This window comes from Gekko japonicus, unplaced genomic scaffold (genome assembly GCF_001447785.1).
Source record: "Gekko japonicus isolate JY-2015 unplaced genomic scaffold, Gekko_japonicus_V1.1 scaffold181, whole genome shotgun sequence".
Classification (NCBI taxonomy): Eukaryota; Metazoa; Chordata; class Lepidosauria; order Squamata; family Gekkonidae; genus Gekko; species Gekko japonicus.
Genome location: NW_015171507.1, coordinates 299,043 through 322,357, shown reverse-complemented (window position 1 = coordinate 322,357; position 23,315 = coordinate 299,043). Strand labels below are relative to the sequence as shown.

Here is a 23,315-nt window from a genome sequence, read left to right as displayed (position 1 = left end):
CTTGGGGGCAGAACTGCACAATCCCCCCCCCCCCCAATAGCTAGCAATCCAAAACAGTCCAGTGGAGCCTGAGCGGTGGATGTGGCCTTCTGACACACTTCCGGTGATGTCAGGGGGTGTGGCATATGTAAATAAATCATGCTAATGAGTTATGCTAATGAGCTCCTGCACCTCTTTTTCTACGAAATGACCCCTGGTAAGAAGCACAAGCCACCGTCTCCACAACTAAAATCCACAGGACCACGTGTGGAGTTTGGCCCAATCTTTCTCATTGGCCCCTTAAAAAGAATCCACAGAGAATAGTACTGCTCAGAACTTTGGCTTAACCATACATGTCGTTTTCTTCTTGCTGCAGATTGGGACCAATCAAATGGCAGTGTGTGCCAAGGCCCAGAACAAGCCCTTCTACGTGGTTGCCGAGAGCTTCAAGTTCGTAAGACTCTTCCCTCTGAACCAGCAAGATGTCCCTGATAGATTTAAGGTGAGGGCTGGGGACGACGGGAATCGTTCTTAGTTCTTTGAAATCGAGTAGAAACCTCCGAGCAATGTAGTGGGCCAGGCTCTGCTTTTAACCACAAGCTTACAGCACTAATCCACTGAACCTAGAGCCAGGAGACAACATCAGGGGAAGGCCTCGGCCTCTCTGCCCTGTTATTGGGCCTCCAGAGGAACCGGTTGGCCGCTGTGTGAGACAGGATGCTGGACTAGATGGACCACTGGTCTGAACCAGTGGGGCTCCTCTGATGTTCTTCTCAGGGGAAGGCCTTGTTTTTGGCCTTCCAGAGGAATGCCTTGTTTTTGGCCTTCCAGAGGAATGCCTTGTTTTTGGCCTTCCAGAGGAATGCCTTGTTTTTGGCCTTCCAGAGGAATGCCTTGTTTTTGGCCTTCCAGAGGAATGCCTTGTTTTTGGCCTTCCAGAGGAATGCCTTGTTTTTGGCCTTCCAGAGGAACTTGTTGGCCACTGTGTGAGACAGGATGCTGGACTAGATGGACCACTGGTCTGATCCAGCTGGGCTCTTCTCATGTTCTTCTCAAGGGAAGGCCTCGGGCTCTCTGCCCTGTCGTTGGCCCTCCAGAGGAACTGGCTGGCTGCTGTGTGAGACAGGATGCTGGACTAGATGGACCACTGGTCTGATCCAGCAGGGCTCTTCTTACATTCTTAAGCAAACTGTAAGGGTATAACCCAGAGGAGGGAGGTGTTTATGAAGCCCCGGGGCTGCTGGCACTTCCCCCCCACACACGCATTCTTCCCAAGTGTCAAAAAGAAAGGGAAGCCAGCCTAAATTCTACAGCACCTTGGTGTGGCACCAGACGGGCTCCGCCTGAAGCAGGAGGAGGCAGCGGAGGATGGTCTTGGCCCTACTTTTCCTTGCTGAGTTGTGGTTTGGAGCTCTCTGCATTTTTTGAAGCCGTAACTATTCATTGCTCTCCCGCTGGGGAAGGAGTGGAAGGGAGCGCGATAGTGCGGTGGAGCAGCCCAGAGTGTTCAAGGAGGACTAGGGAGGCCTGGATTCAAATCCCCATTTACCTATGAGGGCAGATTCTCTCAACTTAACGTACCTAACAGGGTTGGTTTGTGGATAAGAAGGGACAACCTAGGCCAGTGATGGCGAACCTTTTAGAGACCGAGTGCCCAAACTGCGACCCAAAACCCACTTATTTATTGCAAAGTGCCAACACGGCAATTGAACCTGAATACTGAGGTTAACAACCCATACATTCACTTAAGATGATCCAAACAAAGTAAGGAAAGCAGTCCCAAATGCTTTCATTTACTTAAAATTATTTGGCAGAGAATTCGACACTTTAATGATGGTCTGGGCCTGGCTGGGGCGATGGCACGCGCACCCACAGAGAGGGCTTTGAGTGCCACCTCTGACACCCATGCCATAGGTTCGCCACCACTGACCTAGGCTAGCCCAACCCTGTCACATCTTGGAAGCTAAGTAAGGTCGGCCGTGGCTATACCAGGGGTGGGACACAGAGGCAGGCAATGGCAAACCACCTCTGAAACATCTATTGCCCTAAAAGCACGTCTAGCTCGCCACCCAGTGGTGCACAATGCTAAAAGGAGCTAGAACTTATCGATGCCAGACAATCTTAGGCTCTCCTGGCCAATGTTCCCTCTAAGCTGTGGAGTTTTGTGTGCAAAAATCCTACTTTGTGAGCGACTGGCATTAAAGTTGTGAGCAAGTGATTTGGCTACTGCATCAATTAGTTTTCTCTGGAGCCCTCCTTCCTGAGCTAAGGCAAAAATGTGTGAGCCGGAGGCTAAAATACTGTGAGCCAGGTCACACTAACTCAGCATAGAGGGAACACTGCTCCTGGCTACTCTACACACAGTGCCATACAATAATAATAATAATAATGTAGGATAAAATGGGGAAAGGGGACCTACTCTTGCTTTCATCGGCTCCTTGAAAGAAGGGTGAGAGAGACCGCGCATCCTGCTGGTGCATGTTTTCAGTGGGAATAATTGGACAAATCGTAACAAACTCATTTCTAGTACATTTATCCAGAGCCACGAAAATGACATACCAAACTTGCTGTGGCAGACTTAAATTAGGTGACCGCCTCTACAAGTACACAGATAACTAGGGTCCTTCAGGACATACATTCATACCGTAAACCAGGCCTTGACACATTTCCTGGAGAGGGCAGACTTGTATTTCAGCAATCCAGTCACACGTGACCATCTGTTCCGCAACCCGGAGCATGATGGGATTGGTCAAGGCCTCTCGCCTGCCTCGAAGGAGACGGGAACCGCCTCGGCAGTGTTCCCTCCAGCGGCTGCCACGGTCCCACTCTGGGTCACGGCACTGCCTTGGATGAAAATGCCGTCCCTAATCAGCGACTCTCTTTCCTTCCCCAGTACAAAGCAGACACCCTGAAGAAAAGCGAGGACCTAACGGCAGAGCACCCCTTTGTGGACTACACCTCCCCGTCTCTGATCACCCTCCTCTTCACCGATCTTGGGGTCCTGACCCCGTCTGCCGTGAGTGACGAACTCATTAAACTCTATCTGTGAACTCTGGTCTCCTGTGGTGAATGGTGGTGGCAGTGGTAGGTGGATGGCAAAGGCAGAGAGGCACAAACTCAATGGGCCGGTAGCCAAAAACAGACCTAGGCAGGAGGGAAAGCAAGGAAATTCTTCCAACACAGGGGAATGTCCTCTTGCTTAGGCGTGAGCTGAGCAACGGAAAGAACAAAACAGGAATCCAGACTGGGGCATTAGAAACCCATCTCAAAGTAAGGGACTCTGTCTGTCCGAGGGGCTCGATCGCAGACCCTTTCTTCATCCTTCAGACTCTGAGCCAGCGGCTGCGTCAGTCCGAGCTTTCTTCTCACTCTGCAGCAGTTTCTTCTCGAATTCTTCCTCGCTGATCTTACCCTTCTTTAGCTTCTTCAAGAGGCGGGTGTCATTCAAGAGCTCCTCCATGTCCTTCTCGTCCACATCTGAACCCTGCAAAGGGGGGGGGGGAGAATTCAGTAGTGCAGAAAAGGGCAACTGAGATGATTAAGGGGGCAGAACACCGTCCCTATGAAGAAAGGTGAAAGAGGTCGAGGCCCTTTAGCTTGCAGAAACGATGACTGAGGGGTGACGTGATCGAGGTTTACAAAATTATTCCTGGGATAGAGAAGGTGGAGAAAGAAGCACTTCCCTCCCTTTCTCACAATGCAAGAACTTGTGGGCACTCAACGAAATTAATGAGCAGTAGGCTTAGAACAGATAAAAGGAAGTCCTTCTTCACCCAGAGAGTGATTAACACATGGAATTCACTGCCACAGGAGGTGGTGGCAGCCAGCTACAAGCATGGACGGCTTCAAGAGGGAATTGGAGAAACATATGAAGCAGAGGTCCATCAGTGGGTATTAGCCACAAGGTACAGATGGCCGGGGCAGTGATGCTCTGTCTACTTGGTGCCCGGGGGGCAGCAGTGGGAGGGCTTCTGGTGGACCTCCTGATGGCACCTGGGTTTCAGCCACTATGTGACACAGAGTGTTGGATTGGATAGGCCACTGGCCTGATCCAACATGTATTCTCTTACATTCTTATACTCAGTACAGCTACCCACTTGCCTTTAGCTATTGGTCCTACGATAGACAACTGCAACCATGTGGGGGGGAGGGGGGGAGGAGGAGGAGATTGGATTTATACCCCGCCCTTCACTACTCAAAGGAGTCTCAGAGCGGCTTACAAACTCCTTTCCCTTCCCCTCCCTTTGAGGAAGGACAGGGTCCAGGAGGTAATAAAGCAAGTCCCCGCTGAGCCGACACCTTGCTGGGACCAGTGTTCACTCTAAGCTGAGTTAGTGTGAGCTACCTCACGGGGTTTTTTAGCATCCGGCTCACACATTCTTGTCTTGGCTCAGGAAGGATGGCTCCAGAAGAGCAAACCAATTTATGCAGCAGCCAAATCGTCCGCTCACAGCTTTCATTCCAGTAGCTCATGAAGTAGATTTTTTGCTCACCAGACTCCACAGCTTAGAGAGAGCACTGGCTGGGACTCGTGCATCACCCCCGTGAAGGGGAGGGCTGCTCACCTCCTCTCTCTGCCGCTTAGCCTTCAGTTTTCTCTTCCTCTCCTTCTTCGCCTTCTGCTTGGACCAGGCCTGATTCCTGGCGCCTTTCCTCCTCCCTTCCGGCTCCTCCCTCGGCTGCGCCAGCAGTTTCTGCCTCTGCTTCTCCCGGTTCTTGTCTCTGAACGCGATCGAGTCCGTGTCAATATCCACAGGCTCAAAGTCTGGGAAAGTCTTGCCTCTCAGCTCCGGCATCCTGGGCATCTTCAGCAAGGCAAAGCCTCGAGCCAGGCTGGCGAAGTCCAGGTCTGCCCAAAGAGAAAAATGAGATAGCTGAACAGGGCTAAAGCACAGGTGCCGTTCGGTAGCAAACGTCCCGTGAACAGCAGAATCCACTAGTATTTCGAGATGGCCCCCAAGAACGAGGGGCCGGCTCTCCACGAAGGCCTTGCCCTCTGAGCATTTACTTTAAACAGAGAGGCGGGAGATAAATATTCTAAAAATGAAATAAAATGACTAAAGCCTTTTTCATACAGAAAATGAGGGTCTGGCCCTGACCTGGATCGCCCAGGCAAGCCCGATCCCGATCTCGGAAGCTAAGCAGGGTTGACTCTGGCAAGTGCTTGGATGGGAGACCTCCAAGGAATACCGGCAGTCAGGAGTTGGGGGCAGGTTTTATTCTGCCACCTCTCTGAATATCCTCCAATCCCCCAGTAGGGGTCAGTCACCAGAGGTCGCCGTGACTTCCAGGTGCACACACGCACTTACACCCGTGCACATATGAAAAATACAACAACAACCGAATACACATCCCTAATCTTGCCTAACACAGCAGCCAACCAATTACACTGAAGGGCCAACAACAGCGCACAGAGGCCAAGACCTTCTCCGGCGTTGGCTTCTGGCACGGATTCAGAGGCTGACCCCCTCTGAACGTGGAGGTTCCCCTTTAGTCTGTTGTGGGGAGGGGAAGGGAAAGGAGTTTGTAAGCTGCTCTGAGACTCCAAGTGAAGGGCGGGGTATAAATCCAATCTCTTCTTCTTCTTCTTCTTAGTCACCAACTTGTCGCCACAAGCATGGTGTAGAGGTTAGAGTGTCAGGCTAGGAACCAGGAAACCCATGTTTGAATCCCCTTGCTACCACAGAAGCTCAGTGGGAGACCTTGAACCAGACCTTCTCTCTCTGCCAGTCTACCTCCCAGGGCTGTTGTGAAGATAAGGTAGAGAGAAGAATGTCGTAAGTCACTTTGGGTTCCCCAATGTAGAGAAAGGTTCAGTATAAGTAAAGAACATTGAGTGGTGGCTAATGAAGTGAAAGGGCTTTTCTTACAATCGTAGGCAGCCCCTTGCATTGAACTGATGTGGCCGTAGTTAGGTTCAAATATGTGACTAGCACCCAAAAATGTAAACCGCCCAGAGACCCCTATGGGGGTTAGGGCGGTATATCAAGTTGAAACAATGAATAAATAAATAAATATTAGACGAGCAAACAACAAAAGGAAAACAGAGGGAAACCAGTTTAACACTGCTAGAAAAGACAGCTGTGACCTCGATGGCCCCGGCTAGCCCATTCTCGTCAGATCTCGGAAGCTAAGCAGGGTCAGCCCTGGTTAGTCCTTGGATGGGAGACCGCCAAGGAAGTCCAAGGTTGAGACATGGAGGCAGGCAAGGGCAAGCCATCTCTGTTCACCTCTTGCCCTGAAAACCCTACAGGGAAGCCATACGTCGGCTGCAAATTGACGGCGTTTTTCACCACCACTGCCCCCCAGGAAAGGAGTTTAACGGGCACAGGAGTTTAACGGGCACACAGTGGAGCTGCTTGGGGGCGGGGTACACTGCCAGCAGTGCCAAGTTAGGCTTCCTCACACCCGAAGGAAGAGGGTGCAACCTCCCAGCTGCCCTTGAAATCTGGTCTCTGCCAGGGGACAGATTTTAAACCTCCCCCCCCCCCCAGAAACACACAGGCTGCGGGTGTGAATTACCTTTGATCCGGAAGATGAGACTGCATTCGTGCTTGACGTAGGCCTGCACGCATGATACAAACGCCCTCATCCCTTTCTCATACATCGCTCGGTCGGCCATGTTCAGAGACTTCAGTTTGGGCAGGACATCTGCCACGTTCTTCTGCAGTTCCATTTCCTGCATAGGACACTATGGAGGGAGATGAAGCGTCAGATTCCTGAAACACATTTGTTCATCTTCGTGCAGCTAGCGGAAACGTGACCCATGCATTCATTTTAACCCGGAAAGATATTTTGCAAGGGGCATTTTTACAGGCCAAAGTTTTCTCCCACATAGAAAAGAGAATCTGTACGGATGCAACTTCTCCTAGCAGGAGGAGCTGAAACAGTCCATTCTCTCTTCTTAGATGGTCGCTCTAATAGACCCAGAAGTTAGATTCCAGATAGAAACTGGGCTGCACCCCTCCTTTAGAGCAAACAGTCCACTCACCTTTTGGTTAATTGACAGGAAACTGACGTAGGCCTCTTCCATGGGAAGCAAAAACACAAGGGCGCTGCCCATGTGGCCAATGCGGGCGGTGCGGCCACAGCGATGTACAAAGGCGCTGAAAATGTGGGGGGAACACAACTTAGCATGAGGAAGATTTTTCAAGTGACACAGACTGCTAGAGAGGGTAAACATACTAAGCTGCCGTATTCAGAGTCAGAGAATTGGTGCACCCAGCTAAACACTGTGTGGGGAAGCAGCTCTCCAGAGTATCAGGGAGAGAGAAGGAAGAGTCGTTTCCCTAATATCTGAAATGCTGGGGGCTTGGCACCTCTCACCTGTAAACCCAGATACTGGAGAAGAAGAAGAGATTGGATTTATGCCCTGCCCTTCGCTACCCGAAGGAGTCTCAGAGCAGCTTACATCTCCTTTCCCTTCCGCTCCCCACAACAGATGCCCTGGGAGGTAGGTGGGGCTGAGAGAGCTCTCTCGAGGACTGCCCTTGAGAGAACAGCTCTGAGAGAACTTGTGACTGACCCAAGGTCACACCAGCAGCTGCATATGGAGGAGGGGGGAATCAAGACAGATTAACGTCCATGCTCCTAACCACTACACCAAACTGGCTCTCAATGTGAACTGCGTATGCCCTACACATGATGATTTAGGAAGCCTCCATGTCTATGTGCTTTTAATTCTCTATGCCAATAAAGGTTTTGAACTTGAACTTGATTTCAATTCATAAAGTTCTCAGCAGATCAACGATTAGATCCAGTCTTAAGAAGATGAAGAAGAGTTGGTTTTGTACCCTGCTCTTCACTACCGAAGGAGTCTTGGAGCACTTTACAACCGCCTTTCCTTCCTCTCCCCACAACAGACACCTTGTGAGGTAGGTGGGGCTGAGAGAGCTCTGACAGAACTGTGACTGACCCAAGGTCACCCAGCGGGCTTCCTCTGGAGGAGGAGTGGGGAATCAAACCCAGTTCTTCACATTAGAACCCGCCACTCTTAACCACTACACCAGTTAAGAGAAAGGATGCATACCTTGCATTGCTCGGGGGATCGTACTGCAAAACCCAGTTCACTTCTGGAATGTCGATGCCCCGGGCCATCACGTCGGTACAGACCAGGATGCCGCTAGGAAACAGAGAGAAATCGCAACGTTAAGGAGCCGCCTTGAGCCACGGGGAAAGGCAAGACCTGCATATTTTGAGTAAGGACAGAGGTCGTTGCCTTAAGACACAAGCGCTTCTCAGACTCTATACCATCCCTCCCACATTATTGGCCAGCTGACAACTGCTCTCTGGAGAGAGTTCTGAGAGAATGGTGACTAGAGATGTGAAGGCCTGGAAAAATTCGGGGGGAAAAACGTTTCCCCCCCCTTTTTTCCTTGAAGCCTTTTTGTTTTTTTTCCGAAAAATTGGAAAAATTGAAAAAAGAAAAGAAAAGAAAAAAAATTGATTATGGAACGTTTTATTTTAACATGATGAATAAAATATTTTAAGACAAGGTGTGCAAATATTTTCCAAATCATTTCTAATATATATATGGAATCGATGTAATTTCTGTGCACTGAGGACAAGCAAGTCCTAGGTTACAAACTGAACTCTCCAATGCAAGAACAAGATGCATTTCTTCCTTTAGGAGATGCGATTGTCAGAAGAAAATAAAAAAGTTTCAGTTTTGTTTTTGCATGTGGGTGGGTATTCTGTAATAATTGTTTGGATACACTATATTTTTAATATGCTAGTTGTGATAATTTCACGCCAAGTAAAAATGTCCATAGTCATATTTTATGTTCCTAAAGTAACAGAATGACTTTCAAATTAGAAAAGACAAAAGAAATGCTAATGTAGCATTTTTTTCAATGTTTCCGAACATTTCCGTTTTTTTTCCGGGAAAAAACGGGGGAAAACGGGGTTTTTTCCGAGCTTCAAAATTTCCGGAAATTTTACATCTCTAATGGTGACTGGCCAAAGGTCACCCAGCCGGCTTCATGTGGAGGAGGAGTGAGGAATCAAACCCAGTTCTCCAGATTAGAATCCACCACTCTTAACCACTACACCACGCTGGCTCTGTTCACAAACAGAACTTCTGCCTGAAATGGTGAACAGCTATTATCGGAGCCCTGCATAACCTTGCTCCCTGATACCTTGTGGCTTCCTCTGCCCTCTGTGGCAGCCATTTTGTGACTGCGCCCAGCGGTGTTCCCTCTAAGCCGAGTTAGTGTGAGCTAACTCACCGTTTTTTAGCCCCTGGCTCACACATATTTGTCTCAGCTCAGGAAGGGATGGTTCCAGAGCCAACTAATTTATGCCGTAGCCAAATCACTTGCTCACAACTCTAATGCCAGCGGCTCACAAAGTAGAATTTTTCCTCACAAGACTCCACAGCTTAGAGGGAGCATTGGCGCCCAGCACCCTGGTCAGAAGTCATAAAGCGGCCACAGGTTCAAAAGGGTCCAGGGGTTCACATGGCTCTCTCGCCCAACCTATTTAGTCTCATTACTGCTCCTGCGTGAACCAAAAGCACCCCACAGACCACGCCCGCCGGTCCCCCCTCACCTTGGGAGGGCCCGGAATTCCGTGAAGATCCTGTTCCGCTTGTGCTTCATTTTCCCGTGGATGCACATTATGGTCGCATTCTTAACCAGAGATTCCAGGGCCTTCCCGTAATACTCCACACAAGCACACGTACTGCAGGCGTAAAACACACCGCCAAAACGTCAGCTCTCGCGGGTCTCCGTTTTAGGTTATCAACACAGCCCAACAGAGGGAGACTCAAACAAACAAACAAAGAGAAGAATCACGGAAACAATCGATAACAAAGAAGATTAAACCGTGACGGACTAACGAATAACGATCACTTGACAAATGCATTTTTAATAATTTCATAATCATTATTCGTCCGTCCGCCACGGTTTAATCTTCTTTGTTATGTTATCAACAGGCTGGAATCAAAAGAATCGTGGAAGGAGATACCGGGAGAGTGACTTTCATTGGTAAGCTGCAACCACAGGACTCCTGATGTGCATCAGGGCCACAGCAACCCTGGGGCGGGCGGGTGGGTGAAGCGGTTTAAACACCCCCTTCGACACACACAGACACACCACTTTCAAGCAGCCAACTGGGACTCCTCTGTTTGTGGAGTAGGGGAAAAACACACAGGCAAAATACCAGCAGTTTGCATGATTCCCCAAAGAGGGCAAATCACAGGCCCGGGGGGACTGTCTGAAGTTGGGGGGACGGCATGGGGGGAGGAGGGAGAAGCCCCCCCCACACACTCTAATCAGGCCTGCTATGGGGGAGGGGTCAGAGTCTGCAGCTCAAACAAAGGCAAAAATGTCCTCAGTCAGGATCAAGGCTCCCTCTAAGCTGTGGAGTCCTGTGAGCAAAAATTCTACTTGGTGAGCTCCTGGCATTAAAGTTGTGAGCGAGCAATTTGGCTGCTTGCATGAGTTAGTTTGCTCTGGAGCCCTCCTTCCTGAGCGAAGACAAAAATGTGTGAGCCAGAGGCTAAAGAACTGGGAGCTGGCTCACACTAACTCAGCTTAGAGGGAACACTGGTCAGGAATCGGATCCTGCATATGATAGAGAGGGAGGCTGAATTCTCAGCTGCTGGGATTTGGGATATAAAATAACGTGGGTGGGAGCAGTGTTCCCCTTAATCTGAGTTAGTGCGAGCTAGCTCACAGTTTTCTAGCCTCCGGCTCACACATTCTTGCCTTAGCTCAGGAAGGATGGCTCCAGAGCAAACTCATTTATGCAGCGGCCAAATCGCTCGCTCACAACTTTAATGCCAGGAGCTCACCAAGTAGAATTTTTGCTCACAGGACTCCACAGCTTAGAGGGAATGTTGGGGGAGAGAACTCCTCCCTGTTCTACAGTGGGAGGGGCTTCTGGTATCCTGGCCCCACTGCTGGACCTCCTGATGGCACCTGGTGTTTCTGGCCACTGTGTGAACCAGAGTGTTGGACTAGATGGGCCATTGGCCTGATCCAACATTGGCTTCTCTCAGGGCTCTTTTTGTAGAAAAAGCCCAGCAGAAACTCATTAGCATAATAGGCCACACCCAACAGCAGGAACTCATTAGCATATTAGGACATGCCCCTGACAGCACATTAACATATTAGGCCACACCCCCATGTTACCAGAAGTGTGGTTATCCAGCCACACCCACCTTTTACTTGTTATTCTGTTTACATTGTTTGTTGTCAAAACCCAGGGCTTTTCTGTAGCAGGAACTCCTTTGCATGTTAGGCCCCCCTAATGTAGCCAATCCTAAGGAGTTTCTGCTGTTGGGTGTGGCCTATTATGCTAATGAGTTCCTGCTGGGCGTGGCCAACTTCGGAGCTAGCCGGAACTCCGTTCCTGTGAGTTCCTGCCCCAAAATAGCCCTGGCTTCTCTTATGTTCTTATGTTCAGGAGCTCCGCTAGCAGCAGCATAAATTAATATTTGTTATTAAGTATTAATATGCAGGCCTCAAAACAACGCATCCGCAATCGCTGCAGAACCTTTGTCACAGCCTCCAGTCGACTTCCTCCACCCCATGCATAATATTGTAAGCCTCTATCACGGGGGTCCCTAACCTGGTGCCCAGGGGCTCCAGGGCACCTGCCAACATCTTTCCCGGTGCTCGACTGTTTTTGGAAAGTGGGCGGGGCCAGGCAGGGCTTTTGCCCAGCGAGGCTTCTGATTGGCCCCTGGAGTTGAGATTGGCTGTGCAGGTGAGTTGTGGCCACCATTTTGTGGCTGCGCCCACCAAGTTATGTAAGGTTCCAAAATTGCCTGCAGGCACAAAAAAAGTCAGAAGAGGAGAGAAGAGATTGGATTTATGCCCTGCCCTTCACTCGGAGTCTCAGAGTGGCTTACAAACTCCTTTCCCTTCTCCTCCCCACAGCAGACACCCTGTGAGGTAGGTGGGGCTGAGAGAGCTCTTTCAAGGACAGCTCTGACAGAACTATGGTTTGCCGAAGGTCATCCAGCAGCTGCAAGTGGAGGAGCAGGGAATCAAACCTGGTTCTCCCAGATTAGAGTCCGCGCACTTCACCACTACCCCAAACTGGCTCTCCAGTTTGGTTGGAGACCCCAACTTGATCACATTACCCCCTCAGTTTTCCAAAGTGAGAGGTCCCAGGCTCTTCAGCCTTCAGTCGTAGGAAAGGTGCTCCAACCCCGTAATCACCTCGGTTGCCCCCTTCTGTGCTTTAGGGGAAAGACTTGGACCAGGGAATGTTATCTGTCCTCCACCCGACCTGCTTGCTAGGGCTGACGTGTGTCCTTTGCCTGCACTGAACTGTGCCACAGAGATAATCCAGCCCCGAGCAGATGGCACGCCCACAACCGGTTCCTCTACCAGGAAAAGGCATTACCTGAAAAAGACAAGGTGTTTTTCTGTCTTGTGGTGACGAAGGAAGTGGACCAGCTGGTTGAATTTCTCATCCGCTTTACAGATCTTTAAGAAAAAGAAAGGGGGCGGGGGACAGTTTAGATATAACAACAAGCAGGAAACGTAAGTCCTGGGCAGCCAGGCCTTGTGAACACTGGAAGCTCTCCTGGCAACATCACTGCAGCATGCAGCAAGCAAAAATATTGTGGGTTAAATGGAAAAAAAACACCCCTTGTCTCGGAAGCACAAGCGTTATGCAGTATCCCCGATCCTCCACATTTTCCGGTTAAGGGGAAACTGCTGTTCAAACGAATGACAAAGATGATCTGACCCCCATGATAAAAAGAAAAGGAAATGGTGACGAAGGAAGTGGACCAGCTGGTTGAATTTCTCATCCGCTTTACAGATCTTTAAGAAAAAGAAAGGGGGCGGGGGACAGTTTAGATATAACAACAAGCAGGAAACGTAAGTCATGGGCAGCCAGGCGTTGTGAACACTGGAAGCTCTCCTGGCAGCATGCAGCACACAAAAATATCGTGGGTTAAATGGAAAAAAACACCCCTTGTCTCGGAAGCACAAGCATTATGCAGTATCCCCAATCCTCCACATTTCCCGGTTAAGGGGGAACTGCTGTTCAAACGAATGACAAAGATGATCTGACCCCCATGATAAAAAGAAAAGGAAATTTTACTTACAAAAATAGAAGCACATCTTACATGACATATTCATGTAGGGGCATTTAACGTACAGTGAACAGTAACCTCCAAAAAGGTTAACTTGCAACAGCTCCAAGCCCAGGTAAGAGAGAGACAAGAGAGGTCCTAAACAGAAGGCAGGCGAGGCTCAGCATCTAACGATGGGAGGGTAAGAGCCCACTGCCAGGTGCTCCCCAGTGAGAGAATTCTCTTAACCCTTTCCCTCCCGGATCCTCTTGCAGGCAGAGTGACACTATCCAGGGGGGGAAAAATCCTACTTTATATACGGCATTAACTGCTGTGCGGGCTGATAAGCTGCCCGCTTTCTTCTCTAGGGCTCACCTTGGTATATATTGACAGGAGGGTGTGGTTACAACCAGTGCTCCCTCTAAGCTGAGTTGGTGTGAGCTAGCTCTCGGTTTTTTAGCCTCCGGCTCACACATTTTTGTCTTAGTTCAGGAAGGATGGCTCCAGGCCAAACTAATTTATGCAGGAGCCAAATCGCTCGCTCACAACTTTAATGCCAGTAGCTCACAAAGTTGAATTTTTGCTCACAAGACTCCACAGCTTAGAGGGAGCATTACCTATTGTTACCCACCCTGAGCCCTGCGGTGCTCTGCTAAAAGCTGAGTACAACAAATAAATTGGGTTTGAATATGTACTGATTACTTTATTGTTCCAATGGCGTTGCGCAGCATTCCCTCTAAGCTGAGTTGGTGTGAGCTAGCTCACAGTTTTGTAGCCTCCGGCTCACACATTTTTGTCTTAGTTCAGGAAGGATGGCTCCAGGCCAAACTAATTTATGCAGGAGCCAAATCGCTCGCTCACAACTTTAATGCCAGTAGCTCACAAAGTTGAATTTTTGCTCACAAGACTCCACAGCTTAGAGGGAGCATTACCTATTGTTACCCACCCTGAGCCCTGCGGTGCTCTGCTAAAAGCTGAGTACAACAAATAAATTGGGTTTGAATATGTACTGATTACTTTATTGTTCCAATGGCGTTGCGCAGCATTCCCTCTAAGCTGAGTTGGTGTGAGCTAGCTCACAGTTTTTTAGCCTCCGGCTCACACATTTTTGTCTTCGCTCAGGAAGGGATGGCTCCAGAGCAAACTAATTTATGCAGTAGGCAAATCGCTCGCTCACAACTGTAATGCCAGTAGCTCACAAAGTGGAATTTTTGCTCACAGGACTCCATAGCTTAGCGAAGAAGAAGAAGAAGAGATTGGATTTATACCCCGCCCTTCACTTGGAGTCTCAGAGCGGCTTACAAACTCCTTTCCCTTCCCCTCCCCACAACAGACACCCTGTGAGGTGGGTGGGGCTGAGAGAACTCTGACACAAACTGCTCTTTTCCAAGGACAGCTGTGCCAGAGCTTGCGACTGACCCAAGGTCACATCAGCAGGTGCAAGTGGAGGAGTGGGGAATCAAACCCGGTTCTCCCAGATTAGAGTCCGCGCACTTTAACCATGACACCAAACTTAACCACTACACCAAACTAGAGGGAGCATTGCCTGGAAGGCGACCTCCAAGGAATACCAGGGCCGGGACGCAGAGCAGGCGGAACAAGCCACCTCTCTGAAAAACATCCAGGCTCCCAGCAGGAGTCGCCAGAAGTCGACTGCTACTTCCAGGCAAGTCAACTGCTACTTCCAGGCACATGCACATAATAATAACAACAACAACAACAACAACAACAACAACAAGATTCATGGTGCCAAGCATCACCACAAAGGACAAGACGCAGAGGAGGGGGAAGCCCGGCCCTTCCTCACCATGTAGTAGTTCTGAAGCCGCGTCGGGGTCTTCTGGGCGTTGCTCGCCAACACCCCCTTCTCCTTCACTGAGATGCGGACCGGGTTCCGGAGACCGGCCCTCACCAGGTTCTCCACTTCTTGGGTCTGAGTAGCCGAGAAGAGGCCGGTCCGTCTCTGCTTGGGCAAAAAGTCCAGAATGGTATTTAAACTGCAAGCAAACACAGTGTCAGAATGAGATGGCCTTTCGTCTCCACGCCCAGGGAGGTCCTGGAGACAGGTTTGTTTGGTTTTTCCAGACCGGGCACTGCCAGTCTGCGTCCCTCTGCGGAAAGAGGGGCGCGAAAGCCCGCAGACCAGTCAAGGTCTGAACGATAGGAGGTCTACTCTGCTCACAAAAGGAATACCTGGCTTCGAAGCCCATATCCAGAAGCCGGTCGGCTTCATCTAAGACCAGGACGTCAACGGATTTCACGGATCTGGCCAAATCCAGCCCATCCGATTTCCTCTTGAACATGTCCACCAAGCGCCCGGGTGTGGCTACGAGGATGTTTCCACTGTTGGGCACAAAACAGAAGCAATCTCAGGATAGTTTGACGGGAGAGCCTGACCTCAGGTGAGGCCAAGAACAAGCCAATCTTCTGAAATTTGAAACGGAGAACAATGACGAGAGGAAAAGATATGCTGTTGTGTTTTTTTAAAACAACCAAACGCTCAGAAATGTCAGCACCTTGCTGGCAAAAGCTCCCTTCTCTGCCCTCAGATCCCAAATTCTGCTACCTCTTCCTAGAAGCCCCAAAGTGAAAAAGGAGGACTATTTTTATTTATAATTTATTAAACAGTGGCATTTCCAAACCTCACGGCTTCTCGACCCTTCCCAGGGCTATAAGCATGTGGGGCTAACAAAAGCGGAAGTCAACAGAAGAAAGAAGCACACAGCATTCCCCAGCATGCCGGAAGTTGTTTTCTTGGATCTCGGTGGGAATTAAACTAATCCCAGGTCTATTCATGTGGAGCAGGGGAAAGTCAGAAATAGCCGGGCAGGCACTAGGGCCCAGGAGGAGTCCAGTGACGCTGCACTGCTCCACATCCTAGGGACAGAAATTGGTTCAAACCAGGGCTCTTTTTGGGCAGGAACGCACAGGAACGGATTTCCGGCTGGCTCCCGAGTTGGCCACGCCCAGCAGGAACTCATTAGCATAACAGGCCACACCCAACAGCAGGAACTTATTAGGATTGGCTACATTAGGGGTGTGTGGCCTAACATGCAAAGGAGTTCCTGCTACAAAAAAAGGCCCTGGGTTTTGACAACAAACAAGGTAAACAGAATAACAAGCGAAAGGAGGGTGTGGCTGAATAACCACACTTCTGGTGACATGGGGGTGCGTCCTAATGTGCTAATGAGCTGTGCTGGCAGGGGCGTGGCCTAATGTGCTAATGAGTTTCTGCTGTTGGGTGTGGCCTATTATGCTAATGAGTTCCTGCTGGGCTTTTTCTACAAAAAGAGCCCTGGTTCAAACCAACTCTTACATTTGGGGGGGAGGGAGTCTGCACAAGGGAACTGGAGGTGCACTTATACCTGCCAGGCCCTTTGTAGACTCACCTTTCCCATTTTCCAGGCAGGCCAGGATCCTGCACTTCCTCCGGCTTCACCACTGTCTGTTTTATCCTCACAACAACTTTTATGAAGGAGGTTAGGCCAAGAGTGTGTGACTGGCTCAAGGTCACGAACGACCTTTTAAATGCACCGTGGAAATTTAAGCCCCCACAGTCTCCACAGTCCCACTCTGGCCACTACAGCGTGCTTCTGAGCAAGCATATGAATACGTCCCCCCCCCCCCCCCTTTCCTCACTGCTGTCCTTCAGCACCACGGTCGCGCTGCCTGACCCATCCGTATACTCTGTCCACCGATCTCGGAAGCTAAGCAGGGCCGGCCCTGGCAAGTACTTGGAAGGGAGACCTCCAAGGAATACCAGGCCTAGGATACAGAGGCAGGCAACAGTCAGCTACCTCTCTGCAAAACATCCAGGCTCCACTAGGGGTCCCCAGAAGTCAACTATGACTTCCAGGCATACACGCACACACGAAATACTCACCCTCCAAACAAGAAGGGAGCGCCCAAACTGAGCAACTCACATTGAGTACCCAAACTGTCTGCTAGTGCGTTACATTATTTTATAGAACGTTTGTATTTTTATTTATGATTTGTATTAACTGCCCTGAGCCCTGATTGCCGGGGAAGGGGCGGGATACAAATGGAAATGAATAATCAAATTACAATCCAAGATACAAATAAGTCGGAGTGCTACTGAGATCGGTATCAGTTACATGCGGGGCCTGCAGACCACTCAAGCTCTGAGTACATTCAAATAGCAAGGAGGGCTGATAATCAGATGTCCGGACAGGTGGGGAAGGTCACCCCCGACATTCAGCAGGACATTTTAGCCCTTGTCACAAGGCATAGCAAGCCCGGCTTAGCTTCCAAGCAATGTTCCCTCTAAGCTGAGCTAGCGTGAGCCTGCTCACAAGTTTTCTAGCCTCCGGCTCACACATTCTTGTCTTCGCTCCGGAAGGGGGGCTCCAGAGCAGTGTTCCCTCTAAGCTGAGTTAGCGTGAGCCTGCTCACAGTTTTCTAGCCTCCGGCTCACACATTTTTGTCTTCGCTCAGGAAGGATAGCTCCAGAGCAGACTAAGCTGTGCAGCAGCCAAATCGCTCACTCACAACTTTAATGCCAGTCGCTCACAAAGTAGAATTTTTGCTCACAAGACTCCACAGCTTAGAGGGAGCATTGAAGGCGGGTGAGAAAGAGAGGACCCAAAGTGAAAGCCATTGCCTTACAGCCCTGCAGCACCGACCGGGCGTCGCTTACCCATGTTCTTTGAATTTTTCTATATCTTCCATGGGATTCTTCCCACCAATTAAAAGGCACCGGCTGAAAAAGAACAGCGCACAACATGACCTCAGATCACCGCAAACCGAAACAGGCACACTCACTATGCACAATGATTTTATTTTTTTATATATTGTTTTATTGGACTTCCCCAATCAATTTACATAAAGATCAATTATACATTTACAGAGACATCAATCTCAATAATAATAAAAAGTACAGTTCCAACTATAACAGATCACCACATAGGTCATATGTATCTTACACAACTATTGATCCTAACCATCATTTGGTGCTTTATTACTTATTTTATCATAGATGTAATAAATCTATAATATTGGGAATTTCTTCCTGCTGCATCAAATACAGTAATATAGGAGACTATGTCACATAAAAATAAGATCGCGTTCTTTGAGAATAGAAATCATTAACTCTCTCTGTAATTCTTGCCATTACGTACATATTCCATAGCTTAGCGAGGCACACCCAACGTCTTACCAATCGGGCCGCGCCTACCTAAACTGCGGGAAATACTTTGTGAAGTGGGCGATCACCTCGTCGATCTGCGTCGCGAGCTCCCTCGTGGGCGTGATGACGACCGCACCCACCTGCGACAGCACACAGGAGAAGAGAGAGAAACATTTCGGGAGGGCCGTGGTTTGAGGTCGCTGACACCCTCCGGCCCAAACGGTTTGGTGTAGTGGTTAATGTTTGGGCCAGTTTGGTGTAGTGGTTAAGTGCGTGGACTCTAATGTGGGAGAACCGGGTTTGATTCCTCACTCTTCCGCTTGCACCTGCTGATGTGACCTTGGGTCAGTCACAAGCTCTGGCACAGCTGTCCTTGAAAAAGAGCCGTTCCTGTCAGAGCTCTCTCAGCCCCACCCACCTCACAGGGTGTCTGTTGTGGGGAGGGGAAGGGAGAGGAGTTTGTAAGCCGCTCTGAGACTCCAAGTGAAGGGCGGGGTATAAATCCAATCTCCTCCTCCTCTTCTTCTTCTTCTTCCTGCAGTCCTCAGGGGAACGTAAGAAAGCTGGGGTAGTAGCAAACGGCAGAGAAGATAAAACTCTGAGTTTGTCTCAGAAGTCTCTTCGCCAGAAAACCACTGTCACCTTACCTGTATAGATCCAGATGGTCAGCCGTGTTGGTCTGAAGCAGTAGAACAAAATTAGAGTCCGGGGGCACCTTTAAGACCAGCAAAGGTTTATTCAAGGGATGAGCTTTCGTTTGCCTTGCCTGTATGTTAAAAGGTACAAAAGGTAAAAGTTTCCCTTGCTCAAAAGCCAGTTGAATCCAACTCCAGGGATGCAGTGCTCATCTCCGTTTCCAAGCCGAAGAGCCAGCACTGCCCAAGGATGTTTCCGTGGTCACGTGGCCGGCGTGACTAGACGCTGAGGCGCACGGAACGCTGTTCCCTTCCCACCGAAGCGGTGCCTGTTTATCTACTTGCAATTTCTTGCTTTCGAACTGCAAGGTTGGCAGGATGCAGGTACGTTAAAAAACTTCAAATACTTGAAAAGTATTCAAATGCTAGAATGCTACAGGAACAGCTCCTGTTTGCTCACAAGGGCGAAGGTCTGGCTGGTGGCCAGGAGAGGCATTCAGTAGTCCCAGGCTCCTAACAGGGGTAAACAAAAAGCACCAAGATCAAATCCACACAAACACCAGGCTGCTCTCATTCATGCCTTGGTGACGTCCAGATCAAACGCCTACAAGGTGCTCTTCATGGGGCTGTTCTTTATTTGGAAACTGTGGTGGCTCAGTGGTTAAGATGCTTTGGTAGTTCAGCAGTTCGAGACCCAAGTGCCGCATGACGGAGTGAGCTCCCATCTCTAGTTCCAGCTCCTGCCAACCTAGCAGTTCGAAAGCAAGAAATTGCAAGTAGATAAATAGGTACCGCTTCAGTGGGAAGGGAACAGCGTTCCATGCACCTCGGCATCTAGTCATGCCAGCCACATGACCACGGAAACGTCTTCGGACAGCTCTGGCTCTTCGGCTTTGAAACGGAGATGAGCACCGCAACCCTAGAGTTGGATTTGACTGGCTTTTGAGCAAGGGAAACCTTCACCTTACAGTTCGCAAGGAAAACTGCTCTCAGTCTGCTACAGCTTCCTATACTATTTGCGTTGGCTACCAGCTTGGTTCACGGTTCCAAATCAATGTGCTGCTTTTGACCTTTAAAGCTCTACACGGGGCTCACGTTTCCCCCCTACAGGCCCACCTGGGTCATCAGAGCTACTCACGAGGCCCAGGTCAGGAGTTTTTTTCCCCCTTTGCAAATTGAAGTTGTCATCTACCGGGAATGGAGTGTGTGTGTTTGTTTGTTTGGCGGGGGAGATTGCTCTGGAATTGTGGAAAACTTTCCAGCGAGAAGTCTGATCCAGGTGGTCTGCCGTGTTGGTCTGAAGCATGAACCTTACCTACCATTCCAATGTATTTGAAAAAGTGTGCCAGGCACACGAAAGCTCATACCTAGAATAAACCTTTGTTGGTCTTAAAGGTGCCTGACTGGCAGTGTTCCCTCTAAGCTGAGTTAGTGTGAGCTAGCTCACAGTTTTTCAGCTTCCAGCTCACACATTTTTGTCTTAGCTCAGAAAGGATGGCTCCAGAGCAAACTAATTTATGCAGTAGCCAAATCGCTCGCTCACAACTTTAATGCCAGTAGCTCACAAAGTAGAATTTTTGCTCACAAGACTCCACAGCTTAGAGGGAACATTGCTGACTGGACTCTTAAATTTGTTCAACAGCAAGTCTGTATGTGCTGTTCCATGGCTTCATTTTGTATACAGGCAAGAGCCTTTTATTCGGTTAGGCATCTGCTTTACTACCTACTCACCGTACTTTATATATATTCCACCTTTTTCCCCAGTGGGAACCCAAAACAGCTTACACCATTCTCCTCTCCACCATTTTATTCTCACAACAACCCTGTGAGGTAGGTTAGACTGAGAGTGTGCAACTGGCCTAAGGTTACCCAGAAATCTTCCATGGCACCAGTGGGGATTTGAACCTGGGGCTCCCAGATCCTAGTCCAACACTTCAACCACTATGCTACGCTGGCATTTGCTTCAGAATCTCACTGTTTCTTTGCTTTGATATATTTAGTTGTAGTTTTTTCCCTACTTTGCACGCACTGTTTTCATGTCTATGCTGTAAACAGCCTTACGTATGGTTCTCTGTTGAAAAGGGGATGTATGAATATTGTAAACAGTTGGCACTTGTCTATCGCCTTGGGCAATTTTCCAGCTGTTTCTAAGTATCGAGCAGTGGGGGGGGGGGTTTAATTTTTTTACCTGCATTTTCTTGAGCTTCTCTTCCCGTCGGAGAAGAATTTCTATGATAGGGATTACAAAAGCTAAAGTTTTTCCACTGCCAGTTACCTGGGAAGGAAAAGGAGGCACAAGGAAAAGTTTCTTTAGCTCTGCATGTAACAAAAGGGCAAAATCACAGCTTAACGGAATAGCAAGATACTTACAGCTTCAGCAGCAACGTCCTTATTTGTCATAAACAAAGGAATAGTTGCAGACTGGAAGAGAGAGAGAAAGGCACCATTCTAAAGAGGGACCATATAGGAAGAATACTCATTTATAAAACCTGAAGACGTACAGGGGAGGACGCTAAAGGTTTGTCCCTTCTCTAAAAGCATGAGGTGGTCAGGAACACTCAATACTATAGAACTGCTGAGGCTAGGCAAGTATAGATCTGATCAACATCTGGATGAGAAATCACTGCAATAGACAATGTGGGTTACCAGTTATTGTTTCATTTCCGTTCTTATTTACACCTTGCAGTCTTATCAGTGTGGAGAATAAAGTGATATTGTTTTCTTCCTCATCCAGAATAAGAAATGGACTTCTTTGCACAAGTAGTTAATGGAACTAAACTGCCACAAGGTGTAGCAGCAGCTACCAAGTCAGGCACCTTTACAAGGAGATTAGTCAAATGCACGAAGAATCATTCCAACAGTGGCTATTAGCCCCAACAGTAACATAGAACTTACATGGTCAGGGGCATTATACTTCTGAATTAGTGTTGCCAGCCTCCAACTGTTCTCCTGGAATTACAATTCATCTCCAGCTGACAGAGAGCAATTCCAAAGGAGAAAATGGCAACTCCACGGCATCAGACCCTGCTGAGGTTCCTTACCTCTCCAGACTCCACCAGACTCCCAAATCTCCAGGAATTTCTCAACTTGGAATTGGGTTGCCAGCTCCAGGTGCAGCCTGGAGATCTCCTGGAATTATAGCTGATCTTCAGATCACAGAGATCAGTTCCCCTGGGGGAAATGCCAGCTTTGCAGAGTGGACTCTATGGTATTATACCCTTCTGAGGTTCCTTCCCTCTCCAAGCTCCACCCCCAAATCTCCAGGAGTTTCCTGGAGTCGGCAACCAGTAGGGGATGGGGGGTGGGGTTGCCAGATCCAGGTTGGGAAACTCCTGGAGATTTGGGGGTGGAGCTTGGAGAGGGAAGGAACCTCAGAAGGGTATAATACCATAGAGTCCACTCTGCAAAGCTGGCATTTCCCCCAGGGGAACTGATCTCTGTAGTCTATCTGAAGATAGGCTTGCCAGGATCCAGGTGGTGGCTGTGGATCTGGGATTACAACTGATCTCCAGGCAACAAAGATCAGACCACCTGGACTGCTTTGGAAGGCGGACTGTATGGCATTCTACCCACACTGAAGTCCCTCCCCCCCCAAACCCCGCCCTTCTCAGGCTCCAGGTATTTCCCAACCCGGAGCTGGCAACCCTTATTTGGAGATAAACTGTAATTCTGGGGGATCCCCAGGTCCCACCTGGAGGTTGGCATCCCTACGGCAACCCTAGACGGGGGAAGTTGGCTGCTTCATCCTGCAGATTTTTTTTTGGGGGGGGGGCGCAATAGAGTTTTTCTGACATTCTAGAGCTATTTATTTTATCCTGTGAACTTTTCGGGCCAGTAGTCGGAATACCGTCTAGAGAATCTCAGTTACTGGGGAAGGCGGCAGCTGGAGAGGGAAAGGTTTCCTCGGACGGTGCCCCAGATCCGCCCGCCTCTCATCTCCCACCCACGTCCTACCTGCACCGGGGTCATAAGAGAAAAGCGCAGCTCCTCCAAGGCTCGCAGGACGCCCGGGCTCAGCTGGACGGGCAGGGACTCCCACGACTCCTCCGTCACCGGCTCCATCTTGCCCAGGCAGCTCACACGTGGGGAAGACATGGGTCCGTCCGCTCTCAGGTCCCCCACACGGCCGTTGTCCGTCCTTCTAGGGACCGGTAGGAAACGGAAGCTGTGAGACGTTGGTTCCACAGCAGCACGCCTGTTCCGGATTCTTTGTTGTTGTTGTTCAGTCGCACAGTCGAGTCCGACTCTTCGCGACCCCAGGGACCACATCACGCCAGGTCTTCCGTCGTGCTCTGGAGTATGCTTAATTTCATGTTCGTTGCCTCGAGAACACTGTCTAACAATCTCGTCCTTTGCCGTCCCCTTCTTCTTTGACCTTCAGTCTTTCCCAGCATCAGGGTCTTCTTCTCCAGCGAGTGCTCCCTTCTCATTTGGTGCGGTGGCCAAAGTATTTGAGCTTCAGCTTCAGTCTCTGGCCTTCCAAGGAACAGTCAGGGTTGATTTCTTTGAGGACTGACTG

General features: G+C 49.5%; 2 protein-coding genes across 2 annotated transcripts in view; one reads left to right on the top strand and one right to left on the bottom strand.

Moving 5' to 3' along the window:
- The window catches only part of EIF2B1 (eukaryotic translation initiation factor 2B subunit alpha), a 14,341-nt gene extending 11,096 nt beyond the window's left edge, over nucleotides 1-3,245 (top strand). Inside the window, exons 8-9 of the mRNA XM_015419301.1 lie at nucleotides 356-481; nucleotides 2,873-3,245. Of these exons, the coding sequence (XP_015274787.1) occupies nucleotides 356-481; nucleotides 2,873-3,028 (282 nt within the window). The 3' untranslated portion in view covers nucleotides 3,029-3,245. The remainder of the gene's footprint in view (nucleotides 1-355; nucleotides 482-2,872) is intronic.
- Nucleotides 3,246-3,279: 34 nt separating this feature from the next.
- On the bottom strand, nucleotides 3,280-22,891 carry DDX55 (DEAD-box helicase 55). The gene is made up of 14 exons (XM_015419292.1): nucleotides 22,751-22,891; nucleotides 21,167-21,217; nucleotides 20,985-21,071; nucleotides 18,210-18,301; nucleotides 17,673-17,735; nucleotides 15,209-15,358; nucleotides 14,823-15,012; nucleotides 12,337-12,419; nucleotides 9,529-9,660; nucleotides 8,009-8,101; nucleotides 6,971-7,085; nucleotides 6,502-6,670; nucleotides 4,545-4,828; nucleotides 3,280-3,463 (listed from the first exon to the last, which is right to left on the bottom strand). Exons 1-14 carry the CDS (start codon nucleotides 22,889-22,891, stop codon nucleotides 3,296-3,298), a joined length of 1,818 nt encoding a protein of 605 aa, XP_015274778.1. The 3' UTR covers nucleotides 3,280-3,295.
- Nucleotides 22,892-23,315: the final 424 nt, after the last annotated feature.

Bases quoted from the DNA above. Each gene is read 5' to 3' on its own strand.
- DDX55 (XM_015419292.1), bottom strand. From the start codon at position 22,891: ATGTCTTCCCCACGTGTGAGCTGCCTGGGCAAGATGGAGCCGGTGACG. The intron at 18,302-20,984 runs GTAAAAAAATTA...GTGCTGTCGCAG, and splicing joins AGAAGCTCAAGAAAATGCAG to GTGGGTGCGGTCGTCATCAC. The intron at 15,013-15,208 runs GTATTCCTTTTG...GTTTGCTTGCAG, and splicing joins GATATGGGCTTCGAAGCCAG to TTTAAATACCATTCTGGACT.